Source organism: Sander lucioperca, chromosome 19 (genome assembly GCF_008315115.2).
Source record: "Sander lucioperca isolate FBNREF2018 chromosome 19, SLUC_FBN_1.2, whole genome shotgun sequence".
Taxonomy (NCBI): Eukaryota; Metazoa; Chordata; class Actinopteri; order Perciformes; family Percidae; genus Sander; species Sander lucioperca.
The window spans coordinates 21844289-21869126 of record NC_050191.1 but is presented as its reverse complement, the minus strand read 5'-3'; the positions used below and the strand labels follow the sequence as shown (position 1 = coordinate 21869126).

At 40.9% G+C, this 24838-nt stretch overlaps 2 protein-coding genes across 2 annotated transcripts in view; one reads left to right on the top strand and one right to left on the bottom strand.

Moving 5' to 3' along the window:
• Positions 1-24838, bottom strand: part of LOC116041965 (centrosomal protein of 128 kDa) — a 91962-nt gene that overhangs the window by 63496 nt on the left and 3628 nt on the right. The window lies entirely within an intron of this gene.
• On the top strand, positions 203-24344 carry tshr (thyroid stimulating hormone receptor). Its single transcript, XM_035995295.1, has 10 exons — positions 203-713; positions 8871-8942; positions 9971-10045; positions 13212-13286; positions 14191-14265; positions 15050-15127; positions 15760-15828; positions 18564-18641; positions 21367-21555; positions 22558-24344. The coding sequence occupies exons 1-10, from the start codon at positions 544-546 to the stop codon at positions 24002-24004; spliced, it is 2328 nt and encodes a 775-aa protein (XP_035851188.1). The 5' UTR covers positions 203-543; the 3' UTR covers positions 24005-24344.

The window sequence follows — 24838 nt, the reverse complement described above, 5'->3', positions numbered from 1 at the left end:
ATGTAAGAAAAAATGAAAACTTAAAAAAAATAAGATTTGGTTATAAAATAGACTGACGCTAATTATAATAAATATATTGAATGACTGGGCATGAAATAGACATATAATATATTGGAACAGACAGTTTTCTTACCGTATAGAACATAATGCAGTAAAATACACAGCTCAAGATGAGAGAAAAAAACTATTCTCGAGTCTAACACAAGAGTGCCTCAGAAGTCCACCCTCCCCTCAAGTTGAAGACCACCTCCAAACCCACCACAGAGCTGTTGCTGTCCGTCCTACAGCATCCCCACCTTCACAGCCTCACAGAAACTCCTGGGGCCCTGTAGAGAAAACTGAACATCCAGAGTCCAGCTCCAGTGTCTGTCTCTAGCCTACCTGAGGATTACACTCCAAAAAAAAAACATCATAGACTAGACTGGCTTCCTTCAGTTTGGTTCAAATTGATGCTGTGGACATCAAGAGGACTGTCAAGAAAAACAGAAGTCAGCCTGGGGGATACTTTTGAGCCGAAAAGTGAAAGCGAGCAGCACTCGCAGCATGCAGGTGATAACTTGTGCGTTGTTTACGCTCGTCACTCTCCCTGTCAGCAGCGTGTTGGAGGCTGACTCCTGTCCTGCTGTCTGCGAGTGCTCTGAGTGGAAGATTCACACAATCTCCTGCTTTGACATTGATATTCTCCCCAGGTTTCCAGCAAGCACGGATACACTGTAAGTAGGCGTACAAAACGCATCTGTAAAAGTGATTCTGCTGTTGTTGTTTTTTTCATGCGTTTTGACTGTAATGTGCTCTTATCCCCGAGGGGAAAATCATTATAATATCATGAATATTCCTTCAAAGTGCTCCCAGAGGGACTTTGAGGTTGTCTCTGATGTTAAGTCGTTATTCCATTTTAAGGTATTAGCCTATTTTTAGTCTATTATATAGGCTATATATGACTAATAAGCATGTGTTCCAAAGTTGTCCGAAGTCCTTTTATTCTTGGTTTGATGAGAAAAGTAGGCAATCTTGTAATAGGCTATATCAAAAGGAACACTAAACCTATAAATAGGAAATTGATAATTTGAAAAAATATGTTTTAATTAATGTAATGTAATGAATTTGCACGCTATTTTAGTGAGAGAGAAAAACAACTGAACCATTATTCCACCATTATTACAATCATATACATTAAAGCAGGTAGGCCTACATGTAACTGAACAGGTTAAAATAACTCTCTCTTTATTTGTGGTTGGTTCAGGTTTTAGTTGTAGTTTGGTATTTTTTTTTTTAATATTCACCTCTTTAACTATCATTACAAATTTACACTAAAACAACTAATACCAACAGGTTATTAACTGCCCCTAAGTCTTGCAATTGTAGTCACTGAGTTTTTAGATAAGAGGAGGTGGAGGGAGAGACGGAGAGAAAGAGGAAGAAGGAGAAGAATGTCCAGTTCCGAAGATTCCACAGAAGGATGCAGGGTATTTAAACATGTCAGACATTTTGGAAAACAAAGAAGGATCCTTTTCAGTGTTTGATTAAAACTTAGTGCTCACTACAGCTCATTTAATTGTATTTTAGGACATTTTATTAAAAGAACCAACATACAGTACCTGCTTGAATTGATTCATTTAGCTTCAACTTTGGTGTTGGTATACCCTACTGCAGTGGTTCTCAAGCTTTTTTCAATAATGTTCCCCCTTTGAACAGTTTTTTTTTAAGCCATGTACCCCCTGACCAGCGCGAATAATTTTTGGTAGAAAAAAATAAGTCTATATAAAGAGGAACAATACAGCGATGTCAGCGATAGATTTACTAAAAAACAGCCTTGTACCTGGAAAACATTTAAATGCTGATGAAAAAAGGCGAAAAAACTTGGAAAAAGACAGTAGAAAGAATGAAGGCAAGAATAGGTCAAAAATAGTAACAAACTTTGAAAAAAAAGACAAACTTCAAAAAAGCAATAAAAACTTTGAAAAAAAACAGTAGAAAGAAGGAAGGCAACACTAGGGTGAAAAAAGTGACAACAACTTTGAAAAAAAGAGACAAAAACTTAGAAGAAAAAAAGACAGGAGAAAAAAGTAAGGAAGAAAGGCAAGAATAGGTCAAAACAAAAGACAAAACCTTCAAAAAAAGGTGACAAACTTCAAAAACAGTGACAAAAACTTCGAAAAAAGCGACAAACTTGGGGAAAAAAAGACAGTAGAAGTAACTACAGCCTTGCAACTGAAAAACATTTTGCAAAAAATCTTACGTACCCCCTGCAGTCATCCAAAGTACCACTAGGGGTACACATACCCCGATTTGAGAAACACGTCCCTACTGTTTCTCTTGGGTTATACAGTAGTAGTGTGTTAATTTTACTAATAACATTGACGCGCTATTCGGATGAAAGGCTCCTCTTATTTGCCAGCTATCTATTTGTAGTGGAATCACAGTGTGCCCACTCTTCTTTCCAAGAACAAACTGTCTTTCCAGTAACAGTAATATTTAATACTACTGCCAGCTAGGGCCGCAGCTAATGATTACTTTCACTTGTGATTTTCTGTTGATTATTCTTTCAAATAAATGCTTCAACTATAAAATGGCAGAAAATGTCCGAGAGCCCAATATGGCATTTTCAAATTGCTTATTTTGTCCGACAAACACAATTCAAAGATAGTGGATCTACAGTGATATATATATACAGTGTAAAGGGGAGAAAAGCAGCATGTTGTATCCAGGGTTTCACATCTTCTTTCACTCATGTGCTGCAAAGATGATGAATCCAAAATAAAAAAAATAAAAAAAACTTGTCATCATTACAGTGAAGAAGAGGCTATGATGTTTATGACTCTGTTAGCTGTGGGCACTTGACAAAAAAAATGGATCTATAACCAACAGCTGATCTGTGTGCAATCTGTAGACTTGTTATCTGAGACCCCCAACGATTTGTCAAGAATCTGGGAGCCGACATGATGTAATATGTCAAGGTCACCTCTGAAAAATGTGGGCTTTTACACTTCCTAAATTGCTTAAGTACAGCGCAAAAATTATGCAACAGAGAGCGACTCGTTGCCATGGCCTTGAGTGATGGAAACACATGCCCTTCAGAGGGACTCTGTGGCATGTGTGGAAACATAGAACTGGAAGAGTTAGAAAGGGTATTTCCATTTAAATCAGCATTCATGATTGATAAATCAGACGGTACTGTTACATTGTACAAACCTCACTTTTGGTGATTTGGTTGTTGTGGAAATAACCACTTCGGTACTCTTCCTAGAATTTAAAATACTGTTCTCTTCTCACTATTTCTCTCACACAAAATTCCTCATAAGCACTGATGTAGGGCTCACAAACATAGGAGAATGTCCTGCGCTATGTTATGATAATCATAATTCCTTTTTGGAACATCCCTCTCCATCCTTCAATTCCAAACACCACTTTGCATCGCCTCCAACAGCACCCACCCATCACATAAAATTATCTCCAGATCACTGCCCCAATTCACTTGACCACGTGCCCCGATGTCCCCTACGATTTCCTCACATTCCGGCCCAGAGTTTACCCAGAGCCCTCCAGGAGGATAGAGAGACATGAAAGCATGCCACCAAGCACTGAATTGTCACCCCCCTCCTGATAAAAATATCTGCCAAATAAGCCCAAAATAGACTGTGGATTGAGCGGGATGTTCTAGCAGATGAGGCGTGAGGGAATTTGATTTCCTTGTACACACTGAGGAATGAAAGACCCTGCTGCCCGGGTCAGGCCAGTCCTACTGACTCCAGCTACTGTATAAGCCAAGATTTTAGCCATTTACTAAGCTTATAAAAGATAGATAGTAGGGATGTAACAATGTATCGCGAATTGGTTAAAAATCGATCTAAATCAAGGACTTAGCCAAAAAATTTGAACATCAACAACTTCTCAGCCCCTCCACCCTTTCTACTAAAGCCCAAAGCGGTCTCCTAAGCCCCTCCCCCCACAAGGGAGAATGAATGCGTGTGCATGAGCAGTGAATGACACCAGACGGTCATTGGTGGAGTTAGACACCCCCCCTGGCCCTGATTGGTGCATCTGAACAGGGAGCGGTGGATTTTTGCAAATCGCACTACAGGCTGTAGGTGGTGCCAGAGTCGTCGGATTTTTTTTTTAATGACCTCCTTCATGTAGTTCTACTGGAACATAGGGTCAGTTTCAGACAGAAAGTTAGTTTTATAAGTCTTACCTACTGCATTTTTAAGTGTATCGCTACATCCATAATATAGAAAGATACTTGACTTTGTTGCTGGCAGGGTCCAAATGTTGACTCTGGAGCTTTGTCTTTGGGTCAAATAGCATGAGAAGAGTCCAACATTTTGGAAAATATTATCTGCTTCCTGAGTTACATGAGAAGATCGATACCATTTCATATTTGTCTGTTATATATGAAGCTGCACCTAGAACTGGTTAGCATAGCTTAGCACAAAGACTAGAAGCAGGAGGGGAGAGGGGGCACATCACTTTTTGTAGAACTGTTGTTTTAATTTACACTTTGGTTTTTGCACAGATTTAACTAATACGATATTACGTAATGAGTTAGCTTAGAGGTGCTGGTAGGTTGGACTGAGCCAGGCTAGCTGTGTCCTCCTGTTTATAGTCTTTGTGCTATAAGTTAAGTTTAATGGAGCTAACTGCTGGCTCTAGTGAAGTATTTAATGAACAGATATGAGAGTGGTATCAATCATCTCATCTAACTCTCTGCCAGAAAGCAAATAAGCGTGATTCCCAAAACGTTTCCTTTGAAAACCTTTTTTATTAACATTGGTGGAGGTTTGTGCTGTGAAATTGCTTTTTAAAACCCTTATTTATCAATAAAATCATCTCACTAATTCCCTTAGTATTTACACAAGAGTCTGGTTAGAAATTCCTTTGTGGAGGAAAATGTGTAAAAGGTGTATTTACAAAACAAAATGTGAATGCAAAGCAGCAGTCTGTGTGTGTCTGTGTGTGAGTGTGCATATGTGGACACTTAGAGTTTGGAGTCCTTTGTGTGTGTGTGTGTGTGTGTGTGTGTGTGTGTGTGTGTGTGTGTGTGTGTTACTCCATGTGTCACTGGGAGTCAGAGAGGTGAAAAGGAAAGCACTGACACGCTTAAAAGCCTGCGTAGCGTGACTCCCGACTGCGTCTGGACGATGCATTCAAATACAATATTTACCTTTTACAGCACATTTCTCAAACACCCAGAGAGTTCCATTTGAGAATAATTAAGAGGGAAAAAAGACTTCAAGGGAAAAGCGGGGCACAGCAGTTCCAGTCTTATAAAAACCTTACAATTTCTGGATCGGAGTTTAAACATTTGATAATTTGTGATATTCGTCGTCCCTCAACCTCTCATCTAATAAAACTGACTGAGGAGTGAAATCCTAATGCCGTTTCCTGAATGGTAACAGATGAGCACTGGGATTAATTGTAAAATAAGTTGTTGGACGTTGAACATGATGAGCTGTAGCTGAGATTACTGGAAATACTGACGCTTTCCCAGCTATCCATTTGTACCGATGTATCCTGTAATGGAAAGTGTTACTGTTCCTTCACATTCTGCAATAATTACCTCACGTATTTATGATGAACACAAATGTAACCGTTTATAAAACATAAAATAAAACTCATTTAAAAGCTAAATCATTGTCCACCACCACCTATCCTAACCACTTTCCTTTCTCTTCCTACACTCCCAGGGTTTTCCCGGCCATTATAAGAGTTAGGTGCCGCACCCGAGCTGTTTTGGGCAGCACCTAGTCTCACTTTGCCAGACCTGACCAGTCCTCCACAGCGCTGCGGAGGAGGGTCTGGCTAGTCCACACAGCATTCCGGGATGGGAGAAAAACGTGCTCTGGTTTATTGGCATTTCTTTAAACCAATCACTATCATCATGGGCGGTGCTAAGCGCCGCACGGAGCCACGGTGCTGCTGCAAAATAGTCTCGGGAAGGAACTTGTTTTGGTGGAACGTGTACGTTCAAAAGTTGTTTTAGTCGTGCAACAGAAAACTCAGATTGGACAGATAGTCTAGCTAGCTGTCTGGATTTACCCTGCAGAGATCTGAGGAGCAGTTAACCATAGTCCTCAGAAATCCACCGGAGTTTAAAATGCCAACACAAAGAAAGTGGAAGGTACCGGGCATCCGGCTGATTGTAATCTGACTTCTTTAGCAAGATTTATCTTTAAGCTTTTTGAGTGTTTTTTATTTATCATATGCTCTAGCTTTTCCAACATTTTAGACACAGATATGGTGAGAATAATGCTCCAAAATGTGAAAAAGAGATGCAAAACTACCACAAGGGGACACAAACCGACTACAAAGAGATGCCAAATGACCCAAAACAACCCCAAAGAAAACACAAATGAGACAAAGAGACCCAACATGACTATGAGATGCAAAACCTCACAAAGAGACACAAAATCTATGGGGACATTGCATTTTTTTTTAAATTGAGAAATGTAACATTTTCTTGAGGAAGGACGCCTAAACCCCCCGCCAGATACACGCACCTAAGTCTTCCACATAGCGAGGGTAAACACTGCACTCATACATGTATGTCACAAACATGAATTTAAAAAAAAGGAACTATGTAGTGCATATCTATGCATTCTGACCGAAGAGACATTAAGGATTTTTATAGCATTTCTACATGATAGGAGTTTACATTGAATCACACTGGAGGTTGAACATGTAACCGACCCTCTCTACTAGTCACCACAGACCATTACACATCTAAATGAGACAGAGCCCTTAGTAAACACAGCTATGTTGTCAATCCAATGCTGGCAATATTATGAATTACAGTATGTGGCTTCTCCCCACTTCAAACTCAATTCCCAACCTGTTTGTTTTCTCGGGTTTCTATCCAAAATGACAAATTGGGGGAGCAATTTTCTCTTTAAGCCTCCGAGATGGGCTCATTGGTCTTCTCCCCGCGCTCCTGAGAGAAAATGCATGCTGGTTAATTTGGGTTTGAGCGTGGTCGCGAAACAGCGCGGTTCTGACAGGGGTGTTTGGTGTCAGGGTCTGCTCTGTGTCCCTCTGTTTGTTTGAATTTGTCAAAGCGCATACAGGGTGCTGTGCTCCCGTGTCTACTGACTGACTAACTAACCCCCCCACCCCACGAGGGCGTGATTTAGACTCACGGGCCAGATCTCAGCCTCTGAATTAGTCTATTGTTTCCCTGATGAAGCAAAGGTGCATGAAGATGGTGGCTTTGGCTGAGGCACTTTGCATACCTGTTTCCAAATGGATGCATACTCTGTTTGCCAATTGAGACAGGCTGCAGTGGAACAAAGTCTGAATGTGCACCCTTTAGCAGGGTGGCCCTGGAGTACAGCATGACATCAGCACATGTGGCTACCATCTTAATCTCTTTCCTTTATTACGATGTTGTGATTCCCAAATCCACCAAAACAAAACCTGCAGCAAGATCACAGGAAAGAAAGAACACATTTTGACGCGCTAGGTAAAAGTGCCAAGATGCCAGCAATGAGCCAGGCTAGCTGTTTCCCTCCGTTTTTGGTCTTTATGCTAAGCTAAGCTAACCATATTTTGGCTATAGCTTCATAGTTACAGTACAGATATGGGAGTAGTACGCTATTGATCTTCTCATCTAATTCTAAGCGAAAAAGTGCATTTCCTAAAATGACGACCTTTATTTTTTTTTATTCTTTGAATTTGATTTTTTTTTTTACAATTTCTCCGCCTTTTACTCAAAAACAGCAACAAGCTAAAATGTTTGACTTGTAGGTAAAATGTGGGAATATAGATCAGATTATAAATATTTTCTTTCTCATAACGTAACCTTTGGTTTTATGGTGTACATGTAACTGTCACATTGGGTACTCATTTTTTCATGAACAATGTGGAGGGCCTAACCTAACCTTACTTTCTGAAACATTGTCCTAAACAGACCCAGACATTGTTTTAGTTGGCTGCCAGCTCAGGTCCAGTCAGATCCAAGTCTTTCTTTTTTCCCCATGTTCCGAGAATGGGGGGGGGGCTCTGTTTCACCATTTACTTCAAAGAAACCTTTCATCTGATTCTGAAACGTATCAGTGTTGGGCCTTTATCTGTCTATCCTTTTTCTCCTCTCTTACCTTCAGATCTTTCCTTGTCTAGGGTTATTGGACAATTGTAAAGACAAAAATGTAAAATGTACTTTTGATGACAGAATCACTTTCATTCTCAAAGAGAATCTTGAGCATTTCCACAATGTCGTATTGAATGTCATTATGCTCAGAAAACGTCACGGTGCGTCGCGGATTTAAGCCTCGTTCATTCAAAAAAATGGTATTACATTTAGTTTTTCTTTAAACTTTTTGAGATAGATAAGGAGATTGATACCATATCATAACATAACGACTTGAAATAGGAGGAAAAAAACTAGCCTTGCTCTGTCCAACGGTAACAAAATCCACCTGCCAGCACCTCCAAATCACCATCTAACATTTTCGGCAAGTCTTGGGTTATCATCTAGAGACGACCCAGGAAATAGCCTGGCACATTACCCACCTTAAAACCAGAATATGTCCTTATCACACTTAGGTTTTTTTTTAGAAGATAAAATGAACTAGATTTAATGTGTTAATTATTAAGGCGCTGGTAAGCTAATTTTGTAACCTTAGACAAACTAGCAGTTTCTAGTTTATGCTAAGCTAACTGCTGGTTCCAGTTACATATTTTACTTTACAGATGTGAGTGGTTCTCTCTTCTCATCAAACTTTCTGCAAGAAAGCCAATAAGAGCATTTGCCAAAATATCTAGTAGGCTATACTTTCTTTAGAAATGTCAAAGAACACTGAGGTAATGACAAACCATTAGAAGAATGAGTAAAATGTGTTTGTAACAACTAAAATCCGTCTTTATTTTCCAACCAGATGGCTTTTTGAGACCCGCCTGTCATCCTTGCCAGCAGACGCCTTTGCCAACATGGTCAACATCTCAAGGATGTGAGTGGCAATTTATTCAGTGGGGTTATTCCATTCAAGGCTCATAGGCCCACACTTTTCAAACACAAACCCTTCACAGTTGCTCTCATCCACCTGTTGCCTTTCAAAATGGGAACCTATCCCAGTTCCGAACTGCCCACCCCTTTTTCTTTTCCGTCTCCCACCAAAGCAGCTGATATGCTCTCTGGTTAGTATCACCACTGGCTCCTAATCACAGCTGGAAGCGTTAATGCGTTCCTTCAATAGGAATGTTGGTCCTTCAACCGCAGCGGGGCTTGGACATTGGCAAGGTATTCCAGCAGAGCGTTTTTGGTGTGTGGTGATTTTAGACTCCCAGTAGCGGTGGAGTCTCTGGGTAGAGGTAAAATATACACTTGAGTCTTGATCCCAGGCCGCTGATTCCGACGTCTGCGTCCAAGTCATGCATGAAGGGAGACGGAGGTGGATGAGATGTTTTCTGTAAGCCTCAAACAGTCACGAGTGTTCACAGCCAGAGTTTTCTTAGACTCCATGATAGAAAACCAACAAAATGTCAGTCCGATTCTCAAGTACAGGCTCTTTTTTAGTGTGTGAACACTGAGGTGTGTTTTATTAAGTGCCTATAATAACTACAAGTCAACAGAATATATATTGTGTTATTTTCTAGTCATTACTAAGGTCGACCAAGTGCTAAGTTCATGGTTTATTTAAAGAGCGTACTTGTTACCAAGTAATAACAAATGGGAGCAGAGTGACTGATGACTAGGTAATGTATATGTGTGGTGCATACCTGTAAAATTACCCGTGACTTTGGAGGCTTTAGGCAACTTGGGTTGATAAATTCAGGAAAGAGTTGCAGCCTTTAGGATCATTTTTAGAGCCACACACTCATTTATAAAAATATGTCTTATGTTTTGCCCGCAGGCTGCTACAGTACCTTCATTCTTACATTCTAAGTTTGACAGATGGTTAAAAAAAAGTCATTATTTTGAAATTACAAAGACAATTTGTACTTTAGATTTGGTGTAAGCTCTGTGTATTTCTTTTAGATATATATCAGTGGACGTGACGCTGAAGAGGCTGGAGAGGCACTCGTTCTACAGCCTGAGGAAAATCACCCACATGTGAGTAACTAAAGGAAAATGGCACGTTCTTTATCGATCTTCATTGATTAAGCTGCTCCATTTGCTCTCTGGAGAGAAAACTGCTTAATTCTGAACCTTGCCGGCAGCAAATGGAAGCAAGGGAAAAACACATTTAGAAGCTTATTTCTCTCCTGCACACCACTTACTGCTCCTCATCAGAGCAGTTTTGCCTCACTCGCAATTCAAGAAATTGACAAAAGAAATTACCCTGTTGTGGGATCACCACATGCAAATTAGACGAGAAACAATCCAATTTGGTGAAAGTACTTATTATGTGGACCATTTTTACCGAACCTGGTCTAAACAGACATGGAGAGGCCGAACAACAGCCAGTATTTGGCTTCTCTCCTCGTCTTCTTCATGCTCCAGCTCTTGTTAAAGCAGCTCAGGGGAAAAACGTCTTGCAAGGTGCACTCTATTCTCAATTATGGGATAGAGATTTATGGCTGAGTCTCCGGGTGGACCACACACCTTCCAGCAGAACACCTCCTAGCACTTCATATATTATTGCAAGACTTGCTGCCTATGTGAATGATTTGTTCCAAGTTACAGCATCTTTGTAACACAGCAGCTTGTGTGTACGCAATTTGCTTCCACCCTTTAATTAGCCTACTGTATGAAAACGTGGGTATGTGTAGCCATTGAGACAGTAACTGATTAACACCTACAGAAATTAGTTTAACATGACTTGATGCATGAGTGTGTGTGTGTGTGTGTGTGTGTGTGTGTGTGTGTGTGTGTGTGTGTGTGTGTGTGTGTGTGTGTGTGTGTGTGTGTGTGTGTGTGTGTGCATGCGCCATTTGGCTGTCATTTTTATCCTAATTATCCTTTCCCTTTAGTCTTTTCCTATTAGCAGACATAAGACAAAAATACATCATAGCTTCTGCGTGCGTGCGTGCATGCGTGTGTGTGTCATTTGGCTGTCATTTTTATCCTAATTATCCTTTCCCTTTAGTCTTTTCTTATTAGCTGCCGAATTCCAGACATCAAAATGCAGACAGAAACAATAATTCAAACCGCTAGCTGAGGGTTGTATCAGTGTTCTAGGGGTGTACTTTGGATCTCCGGGGCCTATTTGCCACTGATTGGTGTGGTGTAGTGCCATACATCAGATAATGGCATCTCACTCAGGTTTCCTTCAGGGTCAGACACAAATTAATGCTCTGCTTCCTGTTGGCGGCTCGAGGCCGACAGCAGCTGTGGATCTAAGACTGCAGTCGGAGCTGAGAATTCAGAGGGGGCTGGGTGAAGTTTGTATCACACCACCATCAAGTTAAACCACTTATGTCAAGAATTCTTGGTTTTTAAGTAAAAAATGTACAGTTTTTTATGTAGATTTAGTTCAGCTTTAGTGATCTATTTGCCAATGATGTGAGTGCAAAAATGATCAACCTACACGTACATACATTTTTGGTCATTTGTGGGAAGACAACTCAGGTAAGAATAGTATGTATTTTTACCTTTACAGCAGCGATAACACTAACAGCAGTTGATTTACAGGGAGTAAATCATGTAGTCAAACCTCCATTAATCAATATGTTTGTATTATCTATGTATCATCAAATGGAAATCACTGATTACAAATTAAATCATGCTTGCTCGCTAACCAGTCAGCTACCACCACAAATACAATTTAAATATCAATGTGGGAAAAACGGTAGCTATTTCATTACAATGACGTGACATGAATAAATGTTACGAAATGTCACATGAATAAACCTTTGATAAACGCACTCCTGTGAACAGTTACGTTTTAATCGGCAATGGTGGTTAACAATGACGAACTGAAATTGTACACTTAAGATGACATATACATCATGTAAAAAGTATGACGTTGAACAAAGGCCCGCACACTGACAAAAACCTAGAATTGGCCATGCCAATTTGACATAGTGGCCAAACTGTGGAACCTCCGTACTACACCCTGTGCATCCATCACGTGCTGCCATGGGGCCTAAAAAGACTTTTTCCTATAGACTAACATGTCGAAAGAGACGTCTGTAATTCAGTGGATACATTTTTTGGAGCGTCACAACCCCGCCACATGACTCGTTTTACTATCACAATTTGATCTATTCGTTCCGATGACATTTGGAAAGTCTAGACGAGCCGCACAATTACATAATTTAATCTCCAGGTTAAAAAGGATACATTCAACTAACTGTGACAATGTGGGAATAACAAAATAAAAGACAATTCGGTCACAAGGGCATCATCTGCCCAATCTTCTACACTTTTGTGCAGGGCAGGCCATTTTCCTATGTGATGATGGTACTGTTTTACCTTGGCAACATGAATCTGATTCTACTTTTTAGTAAGGCTGGATTCAAGATCGCAAATGTTTTCAGACTGCTTAGTTAATGTGACCAGCCAAAGGCACCATGGCTGAGGAAAGAGAAGAGTACCCATCACCCACAGAAACACACACTTTATCGATAGAAAATCCAAGTAAAGGGAAATCAAATTCACAACAGCGCTGTTTGACTGACCATGGTTAGTTTAGTTTAGTTTATTAAGGATCCCCATTACCTGACGCCTTGACGACCAGCTAGTCTTCCTGGGGTCCAAATGTGGAGTTCAAAGAGTTGTGACAAAGATTCAAACTCTTCACCTCACTACTTTGGCTCAGGCATTGCCACTAAGGAGTTTTATAGTCTGCTTGAGCGTGTCCAACTATGTGTGGTTGTATTGGCTGATAAAACTGCCCTGAGATATTTTAGTGACGCTCTAGTCGTTATACAGCAGCACCGGGAAGATGAACCTCTCCCACTCAGTGACTTCCATTGACCTGAACACGTCTGTCTGCTGGGCTGAGTGTGGTTTGCCCGGTGTGTGAAGGAGGGCCAGGGCACACGCTCCGGAGCAAAACTTGGCTTCAGACAGCAGAGAAAGAGAGGTGTTCAGTCCAGCCCAGGGCGGCGCAGAGTAAACACTCTAATGAAACACTAATTGGACTCTACTTCCGGCCCTGGCTGTCTGCACCGAGTTTCCCTTCTCTTGCACACTGTCAGCAAATGTTTTATGCGTTTCTGAATGTGTGTCCAAATATTTTCATAATGGCCACCACACACACTTCGGTCATTTACTAATGCTCTGAATGAGTTTGTTTTTATGTGAAAGTGCATTTTCTTGTCTGGTCTTTCAGTGAGATACGTAATGCAAAAAGTCTGACCTACATCGACCCAGAAGCCTTTAAAAATCTCCCAAACCTCAAATACCTGTGAGTAGTTTTCATTGCATGTTCTTTTTGTCATTGAATTCTACATATTGACAACATTGTGGTTATCCAAAAGAAAATGAGGGGTCTATATTTAAAATGCTTAAGTCTGGCAATAATTTAGACATTGTGATCTATTCATAGAATGTTGTGTAAAGTACGGGCAAGAATGAGTCAGGCTTTATTGAGTTTAATGCAGAGGTAGGGGTCATGTTCAGAAAAGTGACTGCACACAAACTCAAAAGTATTTGGCCTGATCTCATGATTACTTCAAGTCCTTCAAGAATCCCTGGCTTGTGACCAGACAATAGTTTTTTTTTTGGTGTGGGTGTCACACATAAACATGTCGCAAAAATGGCATGAATTGGCATAGTTATTTTTAAATTATGCTGTCTACTAAACGCAGATCTTCAGGACTGTTTTTATAATAGCAATGCTCACTATCCCTTTGCGTTACACTGTTATCATTAGGGCTGGATATCGTCAATGATTTTCTGAATCGATTCTGATTCACAAGGTCCCGATTCGATTACATTTCTGATTCGATATCAATTAGGTTAGGGAAATTTCTGTTACAATACCAATTTTGCTTGGATATAAAAGAGATTCTCAGAGAACTTCCGCAAATTGTACAAGCAAAGAAGCGCAATTATAATGCACCAGGTTAATGTTTACATTAAGAATTGACCCCCAAAAAGTTTGTGGTGGGTTATAGATCCATGGTGAAAAGGTATACATTAAAAGATCAATTTCGGGATTGTATTGATCGATATCAGATCACTCAAACAAAGATCGACTTTAAATAGAGAATCAATTTTTTTTAACCCAGCCCTAGTTATCATATACCATGTTTCTTTCTGTTGTGTTTACTGTATGTCCTGACTGTTTCCATCCTATTGCTATTCAGGGGAATTTTCAACACCGGCCTTTCTTTCTTCCCTGACTTGAGCAACATCCACTCTAATGACATGAACTTCATACTGTAAGTGGCTAGAACTTTACAATTTTTAATCTGAGCACACTAATCAATATTCAGTCTAGCTAAAACTGTAAAACTGCTACGTGTGGCATTTTAACGTCAGCAGTTCATTGCCACATTCATTCAGAGCTATTACTATCGTTATCATAAACCAACAAGACTGTCAGCAAGATGAGCCGCTTTTTCGTGCATTATATTTTATACTGTGTAAGGAACAATGGGTGTGTTTTTTCACTGCAAAGAGAGCTTTTGGGTTTTCATGATGTTGGCAGTGTCACGAGGAATAAAGAATGAAATCACCTCTTACTGTGTAAGCTTAAACTTAATGTTTATCCTCCTTTGTATTCCATGTAAAAAGAAGCAAGAAGCAACATTGGGACATAGGGGTTATGGGAAATGTGATCTCTATTGTAGAGAAATGCACTAACCTCATTAACTAAAGATCACATCCCTTCATAAATGTGATTGTGTGTTACTGGTATACAAAATTTTACAATACATAAGCAGTTTGAGCTTTCTGCATGTGGGTGCATCTTTGTTTTTGAGTCAATAAGCATCGGCCTTCCCATATTCAACCCTCTGCATGTCTGCATTAAATGAGCATCTATACTCACGTCTCCACCCATTGTCATCACCCTCTCAACTCTAATTTAATATTCCTACGGAGTCATAATACTTGAGAATATCATCATCATCAAGTACATTCCTCCCTGTGCTACTTTCCAGTAAAAGCTAGTTATTTACAACACCACTTCATTTCCTCTCTATTCGGTGTCTTCCTTTGCAGGGAAATTGTTGATCATCCCTACATCACTGAGATCCCGGCCAACGCATTCCGTGGCATCACCAGCGACGTGCTGACAGTGTAAGATCTTCGCAAGAGCAATGCACTCATGCACATACACACATGCATAAATGTACAGAAAAGAACTGCTTACACGTAATGCAATTACATGTATAGTTGTGTCATACACTTTTATACAAAAAAGCATAAGGGAAATGTGAACTCGATGGAAACTGTAGTAAATAGGCCTACATAGTGAGTGTCCTTTATCCCTAAATTCAATCTAAACCCAAAAATAACCACTAAAGGAAGTATGGATTGGCGAAAATGACCTCACTTTAAAAAACATGTCCTCACTCTGAACTCACTTAAATCTCACAAAAAATAGCAAAAACAAGTACACAGACACAACAGGCAATCACATGTATGTGGTTAGGTTTGGGAGCGAGGGAAGAGGGATTGCAATTTTAATCCACAAAACAGGATGTTACAGAAAATGTTGGGCTATAAACCGCAAAATTGCACAGGCAGATGGAGCCTCGCCATAGAATGTGAAATAAATAGGTCCTACTTATGTCTGTCACTGAAGCGCAGAAACGCATGAAGGCGTCAACACATGGACAACATTTTCATTCAGTAGACTGGTTAACCTAAAGAGGCAAATTCTAATGAGTGTCTTGATGTTACTGTATGAGCTTCTTCTTTTGTTCCAGGATGCTGTATGGAAATGGCTTCAGAGAAATCCAACATCATGCATTCAATGGGACCAAGCTAGATCAAGTGTAGGTATTTCATGTGAACTCCTTGTTTAATTTATTTGACAACTGTTACAGGAACAATTCAACATTTTGGGAAATATGCGTATTCGTTTTCTTGCAGAAAGTTAGATGAGAAGATTGATACTACTGTACTCTTATGTCTGTATGCTTAATATGAAGCTACAGCCAGCAACCGTTATCTTAGCTTAGCTTAAAGACTGGAATAAGCTAACCTGGCTCTGTCCAAAGGTAACAAAAATCCACCTACCAATACCTCTAAAGCTGACTTAATTAACAGGTCATATCTCATCTAATCTGTATAAAAACCTAAGTCTAACGACAACAAGTTGTTGTTTTACCGGAGGTTATATCAAATATTCTCTATAACTAAAGATAGCGCATTACAAGTTGCAGCAACAGTGTGAAATGGTATACACTTCCTGTCTCCTACATTGGCGTGGCCTCGTTTGTAAGTGTATAAGTGTAGTGAACGTCGTGTGGATGGATAAATAGTTATGTTAGCATAATGTATTTGTATTTTCTTTTGCTAACATAAGACATTTACACAGCTGAACGCCATATTTAGCATTATGGAAATATGTTATGTGTGGCGTTTGCGAATGTTAGTTGACTATCCATGTTGCCAGATCTCGTGGGAGTTTGTTGCTGGGACGGAAACAGGTCTTGAACAAAGTCAAGTTTCTCCTGATTTGTCCGTCTGAAAAATGTTAGTGTCAGAATGTTTTGGGAGATATGTGGCTTGGGAAAAATGGGTCCAATATTTACTTTGGTGACTATGGAGCGAAAGAATCGGTCATAATCTGTGTTCACATTCACGTCTCCAATTGGAATCAATACACTCACACTGCCGCTAGTCTTCTTTTTGAGCAGTTTCCAGTCTTGTAGAGCTAAGCTAACTAGCTGCAGGCTTCAGCTTCATATTAGTCATACAAAGATGAGAGTGCTATGGTATCAATCTTCTCATCTAACCCCTAATTTCCACCAAGCACGTATGCGCTGCATTCCGGGCGCGTTGCGTGCCTCTGCGAGCAATCGCGGCCATTCAAGTCAATACTTGATATTCTACCAGCCGCGCCACGGCGCGTCCCAGAAGCGTGCGTGAAGCGGCTCTCCGCTCCGCTAAAGATACGCACCAGGTCTATTTTCATGCGAGCCACGGGCCGTTCGGACAGCCGGGCAGGAAGTGAAACAGCGAGAGTATCCAGTCAATTTACCAAACCCCCCCCCCAATATCGTTAATGTCTCCACTACAATACCATGGATGACGAGAGATTCATCTTGGAGGTTAAAAAACATAATACAACATAACAGATCTTTTTTTTTTTAACACCAGAAAAGAGAAGGCATGGAGTTTAATTACAGGAGTGCTTAGAGTGGAAGGTAGATACTAGCTTAATAAACACGTGATTTTTATGTAAAGTACTATCTGCGAGTCGGGCAGCAAGACGCTCTGCTTCTGAGACGCTCCCGGTGTAGTATGGCGCGTGGCGTAGGACGGAACAAAACCGCAATACAGCCGGAACGCAGCACAGACGCGCCCAGTGGAAAATCAGAGTAACTCTTGGCAAGAAAACAAAGGAGCCTATTTCCCAAAATGTCAAACTTTAACAATTTTGTTCAGCAGTTTCAGAGACATACGAGCTAATATTGTTACTTGTGTATTAGGTTCAAGTTTTTTTTAAATTCACTATTACACTATCTATTTCACTGTTTTAACAGCGTTTTTAATCAAATACAATTCTTATGTTACATTTGTTTTTTTTATCCGTAACAATATCTCTCACCGGGACACCGAAATCCGTCGAATTAGAGGTCTTACATTTCTCAAAAATTATGTTGCTCAGTATTTTGCCTGGATTAAACCGTTTCTGACATCTGGCATGTGTATTTCCTTACCCAAAATTGCACTACAAAAGCAGCGGGATCACGGCTGGGTCTCTACAGGCCTTCTCATATGTACTCGAAAAGGGCCTAAGCCCAGCTCTTGATTAGTAAGCTGGAGTTCTCATGGGAAAATCTGTTTCCAAAAGTGGGTAGGAAGTGTGCATTAAGATTTCCCCTATCCCATAAACTCAGTTACACAATAGATCTGTGTCAGACTTGAAGAAATACATTTTACACTTTACATTCAATAGCCTCAGCTGGATAAATTACGAGAGAGCGGGTAAGCATTGCTTCCTTTTTCAACTTTTGTCGCAACATGTTTTCCTTCTTGTCACCTGCTGGTCCAGAATCCCTCATATTCAGGATATGAGGTATTAATGATATTAATTTAAGCCCCCTCTCCTCTCTTACAACACCTACACATCCCAGATCCCTATAAGAGCTTAATGAAGCCATTGGCCTGTGACTAGTGAGTCTTCCCACATGGATGTTTGTGTTGGCAGCTGATCTGCTCTGAGGGGAGAACTGATCCCAGCGCAGCCGGACCAAGACAAACACACACCCCTCGCAGGTCTATTATCCTTTTTAGATTTAAAGGATTCAGGGAGATGTGTAGTGAGGGTGCAGCGTGTTTAAGGAGAACGCCGACACATCGTATACTGTATAATTTGAATCAACAATGTGAGTGAGACCTTTTTCTGTCATGTTTCACCCCTGAAATGAGAGAAAATAAACAGAGAAATGTGCAGTGATGAGGCTTAGGAAAATATTATGCCATGCCTCGCCTCTGTCAGTCTGATTGAAATGTGATAGATTTTCTTCTTATAAACTTGACTTTGTGCTTTCCTGTCCAGAGACCTTCACAGGAATAAGTATCTTAACAAGATGGATGAAAGGGCTTTTGCCGGCACCATCAGCGGCCCCATGCTTCTGTAAGTAGCCTACCTAAAGGGCTGAAAGTTTAAGCCGCTCTTATCAACTCTGTTTGTAATTCTTACACACAATTCTTACATCAATTATGAACTTAATCATCTCCAAGAGTATTTTAAAATCAGTTACATCTATTTATGTGATATTTTGTGATAGCTCTTTGACACTTTCATCTTGCTATTACTGTGACAATGTAAACATTTTGACCTTATCTGTTGTCTAAATAAATTCATTAAATTAATACATTTGTTCAATTGGTTCTAAGTGGACTATGGTTTTGGTTACACACTTGTGTGCTTGTAGTTAGTTGTATTTGGAGCAACCTGTAGCCTACTTTCAAGAAAACTATGTAACTTTCGGACGAAGAAAAAAAGCATGAATTGTTTTACAAATTAAATTCACTCATAAGCAAAAGATGCACCCTTGCTCAGTTCAGTACACTCAGGGGTTTTACTGCTACAGCCTTACTTGGTCTGGTATGACCAGTAGCTAAGGATAGCTAATGTTAGCTAACATTAGCAAGCTTAAAGCTCCCATATTGTAAAAAGTGAGATTTCTATGTCTTTTTTTATTTTAAAGCAGGTTGAGGTGCTATTTAAATACTGTAAAAGTATCAAGACGCTGAATACACGGAGAAATGCACACAGCCCGAATTCAGGAACTGTGCCTTTAAACAAGCCGTGAGGACTTCCGTACGATTGTGATGTCACAGCTATACTATATACATAGGTAGAAAGTGCTGTTACAGTGCCATTACAGTCATTCCCCGGCTGCAATGAATGAAACAATGTGCATAGTCCAAGAGTGCAGATGCAGAAGACCCGAAAACACTGACCAATTATAGGGCAGACTGGGCTTTTTTGGGAGGGGGGGCTTAAAGAGACAGAGGGTTATTAAAGGTATACTTCAGAGAAAAATGAAAAATAATGGCCGTTTCGAAACCGCATACCATACTAGCAGTGTGTACTGATTTGGCCAAAATGTAGCTTGTAGAATGCAGTATGCAAACAAAAGCAAAATCTGCAGTATGCCAAAAATACCCGGATGTCGTACTGATTCGGAAAAAATAAGTATTACTGTTTCAATGATATATTTAAAATGTACATATAGGAAACCAGTTTAAAAAGGTTGCATAGCAATAGATAATAGGCTTAGTTTTCTAATTTCATTATTCACACCATGTCAAGTTGGAAATTTAACAATTTCCTCATTCATAATGTGCCGACTGGATGAGACATGTCTGCGAAATGGATAGCATATCATCAAAGAATAAAAATCATTCCACCACAGCTGTGTCTTTGACCAGGAAATCTGAAACGCATTGTGTGCAAGGCCGGTAGGGAGAAACTTCCGACATTTTTCTCGATACCGTCATCGTTTTTTGCCATTGTCAAGCTTTTTAAAGCCGAGTCCCCGTTTTAGAAAGGTGTTGGGATTGCCAAAACCCTTTACCACGGCTATCTAGTTGCTGTTATGGCTCTGATCTAGCCATTAAGTGTCTGGTTAGATAAATGGGGTTGGTGTGCAGGTCTGCCTTCTCTGTTCCACTGAGGAGCATGTCCTGAGTGAGGTCACCTCCATGAGGTCATGAGCTAAACATCTGGGAATGACAAAATCAGACTGACACTCGGAGTCTGTGCTGCTTTTCTTTTCTACAGCCTTACACAATGTGCCCCATGAGAGGAAAAAAGACCAGAGGGCAGGGAAGTGGGGAGAGCAAATAGGACTAAAAAAGAACAACTGAGCTCTTAGCAAATATGAAATGCGTTGGCTTGTGTTTCTTTTATTTAATCCGATTAATCAGCAGATACAATGACTTGGAGGTTTAATGGATTAGGAAACTAAAGAAAGCAAAAGAGAACTTGGCCTCTACTTGGGGGGGGTGGGTCTGGTGGTGAACAGCACAATGTCCTAATAATAAGATCACACGGGATGTTGGTGAGATTGTCAATCCCCCTGCACGTCTTTGTCCCGATCAGCTTGAGCTTTAGCATGACAGCCGAGCACAAGAAATAGCACATGTAATAGTTTAAAGATGATGACGGACAGAGGAGCTCACTCGAGGAAACAGATGGAGGGTGTTGTTTAATCCATCTATGAGATCTCCGGTCTCATCATGTCTGGCTCCTCTCTAGATTTGCTGATAGTATGTTTGTTCTGCTGCTTGTCATTCTTTCAGTTAGTCAGATGCAAGCACAGTATTCAATATTATTTATTAGCATCCAGTAAGTCAGTGCATTCTTACAGGATGGGGCTATGCAGAAAAATCGCACTCTATCACCTGTATCAGGGACGTAGCTTAACGCCATCTGTGACCTCGGCACTTTACAGGGAAAGTCAAAACATTCAGAGGTACAGGTAGCCACAGATGTCTTATTTCTGTTTGGAAAGATACAATGTACAATTAAAAGAGGCAAAACCAATGTTGAAAAGGTTCCTTGACAAAAATCTCACAATTTATGACTTTAAGATCTCAGACAATATCAGATCTTTTTTCCTCATAACTGTGTGAGTTTTTTTGTTGTCGATTTACCACATTAATCTCAGAGAATATGCAATTTTTTTTTCTTGTAAATATAAAAAAAAATGTTTTGGAATATTACCCCCCTACCCCGGCTCCTTATTTTTTTCCCCCTACAATGGCCCTAATAAGCTGTCTTACAAAAATCTATGTTAATGCATTGTATGCATCTTCTTAAATTCTTTGATTCCCTTTCTGTCTTAAAGAGACGTGTCCCTGACAGGGATCACCTCCCTGCCAACCACAGGTATGGATTCTCTCCGCGAGCTGAAGGCACGCAATGCCTGGGCACTCAAAAAACTGCCGCCCATCAAAACCTTCAAGCACCTTACCATCGCCAACCTCACCTACCCCAGCCACTGCTGCGGCTTCAAAAACCTCAAAAAGAAACGAGGGTGAGCTTTCGTCAAGTCTCCCATTTTGCATCCGTCGAATGTACTTATGAGGGTCAGAAAAACACAACACACTGGTCAGTCTGAGACACACCATCAGAGAGCGACTCAGACACCCACGATGCACCACAGAGCGCCACAGGAGGTTGTTCCTGCCTGTGGCCATCAAACTTTAGAACTCCTCCCTCTGAGTTCTACAAAACTGGACTCACAACACGTATTTCCATATCACATCTCTATAATGTAAATATATTCTTGGGCAATTATGTGCAATAATTACTCAGTGCAATAATCTATTAGTTACATGTGCAATATCTGACATTATTGTAGTCTGACATGTTTCAGCCACTTGTTCACTGCTGCTACTTATGTTCACACTGTACTTTATGTTCAATAGCATTTTGTGCAATCTATTGTATAAAAACAATATTTTTAACCCAATCTTACTTACTTTTACTAACTAACTAACATACATTTTATTTCTTGAACTTAAGCTATGTTACTTTATACACTTATTGACTATTTGTTTTCCTTTCTCTTATTTTTGGCTTAAATTTGACTGTGAGCAACTGCAACTTCACAATTTTCCTGAGGGGATCAATAAAGTATTCTAAAAAGTCAAGTGGAAGCATCACAAGAAGTGTGCCTATAGTGTTTGAAAGACCAATAGAATGCTCTTGTGTTTTTGGTGTATTTGGATCATCTACCACAGTGAGTGGGGCAGCTGCACTTGTATGGTGTGGATCTTGGAAGGGATTGAATCAACTCCCTGACGTGTTTACCTATAACTTCTTACACTGCTGCCATAATTAGCGTCACTCATTGCTGTTATTATAGGAAGAAGGTTGAGCCAGACCAATAATGACTCTCAAAACAGAAATCGCCTCTCTTCAACTGGATATATAAATGACAGTGCGAGTAAGCGTTGAAGCCAGGTCTGTGTATTTTTGTCCGATTTAAGATTACAGTATTACTTTATGAATTCAATCTGTGTGTGTTTTTCAGCTTTTTGGAGTACATCATCTGTAACCTGACTGCCTTCTATGACCAGCATCACAAGCGCTCGGTGGGGCCCCTCGGCCTGCCTTCCCTCCAAGGGGACGGCGTGGTGGAAACAGTCCCAGACCAGGAGCTGAATGACGGGAGCCACAAAGAGTCCGACCACTGGAGGAGAGGCGACTTCCATGGAAGCCTCCACTACCACACCTACTTTGGGGGCCAGCCAAATGAGGATGTGGGTTTCGGAGAGACCCTCAAGAACCCCCAGGAGGACACCAGCCAAGACTTTGATAGTCGTTACGATTACGTGGTGTGTGAGGAGGGCGAGGAGGTGGCGTGTGCGCCGGTGCCCGATGAGTTCAACCCTTGTGAGGACATCATGGGTTTTGGTTTTCTGCGAGTGTCTGTGTGGTTTGTAAGTCTGCTGGCTGTTCTGGGAAACGTGGCGGTGCTCCTGGTGCTGCTCACCAGCCACTACAAGCTCTCCGTGTCCCGCTTCCTAATGTGTCACCTGGCCTTCGCCGATCTGTGCATGGGGATTTATCTGCTGCTCATCGCCTCGGTGGACCTCCACACGCGAGCCGAGTACTACAACCACGCCATAGACTGGCAGACGGGCCCCGGCTGTGGACTCGCCGGGTTTTTTACAGTCTTCGCGAGCGAGCTGTCTGTCTACACCTTGACGGTGATCACTCTGGAGAGGTGGTACGCCATCACCTTCGCTATGCGGCTGGATCGGAAGCTGCGTCTGCACCACGCGGCGGCCGTGATGCTGGCCGGATGGATCTTCTGCCTTCTGCTGGCCCTGCTCCCGCTGGTCGGGGTGAGCAGTTACCAGAAGGTCAGCATCTGTCTACCGATGGACACCCAGTCCACGGTGGCTCAGGTCTTCATCTTGTCCGTGCTGGTGCTCAACATCCTGGCCTTTCTTGTCATCTGCGCTTGCTACTTCAAGATCTACTGCGCGGTGCACAATCCTCACTACCGCTCCGGATCCAAGGATACCAACATCGCCAAGCGCATGGCTGTGCTCATCTTCACTGACTTCTTGTGCATGGCGCCGATCTCCTTCTACGCCATGTCCGCGGTGCTGGACCGGCCGCTCATCACTGTCTCCAACTCCAAGATTTTATTGGTGCTGTTCTACCCGCTCAATTCATGCGCCAACCCGTTCCTCTACGCCATCTTCACCAAGGCCTTCAGGGGGGACATATTTATCCTTCTCAGTAAGGTGGGCCTCTGTCAGCAGCGAGCGCAGCTGTTCAGAGGCCAGACGGTCTCGTCAAAGGGCAGCAGCGGGATATCTCAGGTCCGTAGAAACAAGGATAAGGTTAGGAAAGGTGGAAGCAGAGGCCAGGAAGAGGTGCCCATCCACCTGAAGAAGTGCTCCGGACATACCTGCCATCAAGCCAAGCAGACGAGCCCTGAAGAGAGCCAGAGCCTGAAGACGTGAGCCAAACACCCGCTTGATGTGGTAAAGCAAGACAGGTTAAGGTGGGAGAGGAGAGGCCTTCAAGTGTTTGTGGACAGATCTGTTTGGATATTTAACAGAAAGCTCCAGTATTCTGTATCTACTTTAGTTTTTCAGGCCAAGTTCAGCTGTTTTCACAATTTGGGCTTGGATGATTTTATGGTTCCAGTTGGTGGAGAATATCAAGTGTCTCTGAAATGTGAGCCCGACTTCATCTAACTTATAGTGCTTTGTATTTGGAGGGACAGGCTAGAAAAGAACAGATTATTTTAAGGAAATATAGTAAAGATTAAAACTAAAACATACATACACATTATATATATATATATATATATATATATATATATATATATATATATATATATATATATATATATATATATATATATATATATATATATATCCATCTAACTACGAATAAAATCAATTTTTCAGTATCTTTAATTTAGTTTTACCTCTGCACAGTCTAGCATTGATATACAAGGAAATATGACAGATCTTTAAAACTAAACTTAACTTTCCTGCAATAAGACCTTCCTGAGGCGCCCTATTCATTCTTGGCTATTTTGTTCAAGGACAGCCTGCTGGCTCAGTGCGGTTCACAGTGAAAACTTGTTTTAAATGTTTTTAAAAGTAAAAACACTGCATCTATTATTGTCTTATCAATACCTCTGGCTATAATGTCAATACACAACAGTCTTTGATGATTTATGGATGAAAATATGGGACACATTGGTGTTTTTTTGTCTGTTAACCTGAAACCCTATCCCTGAAACTGAAAAGAAAATATGGACAGGTATAGTACAGTACTTCTGT

Excerpts from the sequence above, each read along its gene's own strand:
- tshr (XM_035995295.1), top strand. The coding sequence starts at position 544 with ATGCAGGTGATAACTTGTGCGTTGTTTACGCTCGTCACTCTCCCTGTC. Across the intron at positions 10,046-13,211 it reads CTGAGGAAAATCACCCACAT|TGAGATACGTAATGCAAAAA; the intron begins GTGAGTAACTAA and ends CTGGTCTTTCAG. Across the intron at positions 21,556-22,557 it reads AACCTCAAAAAGAAACGAGG|CTTTTTGGAGTACATCATCT; the intron begins GTGAGCTTTCGT and ends TGTGTTTTTCAG.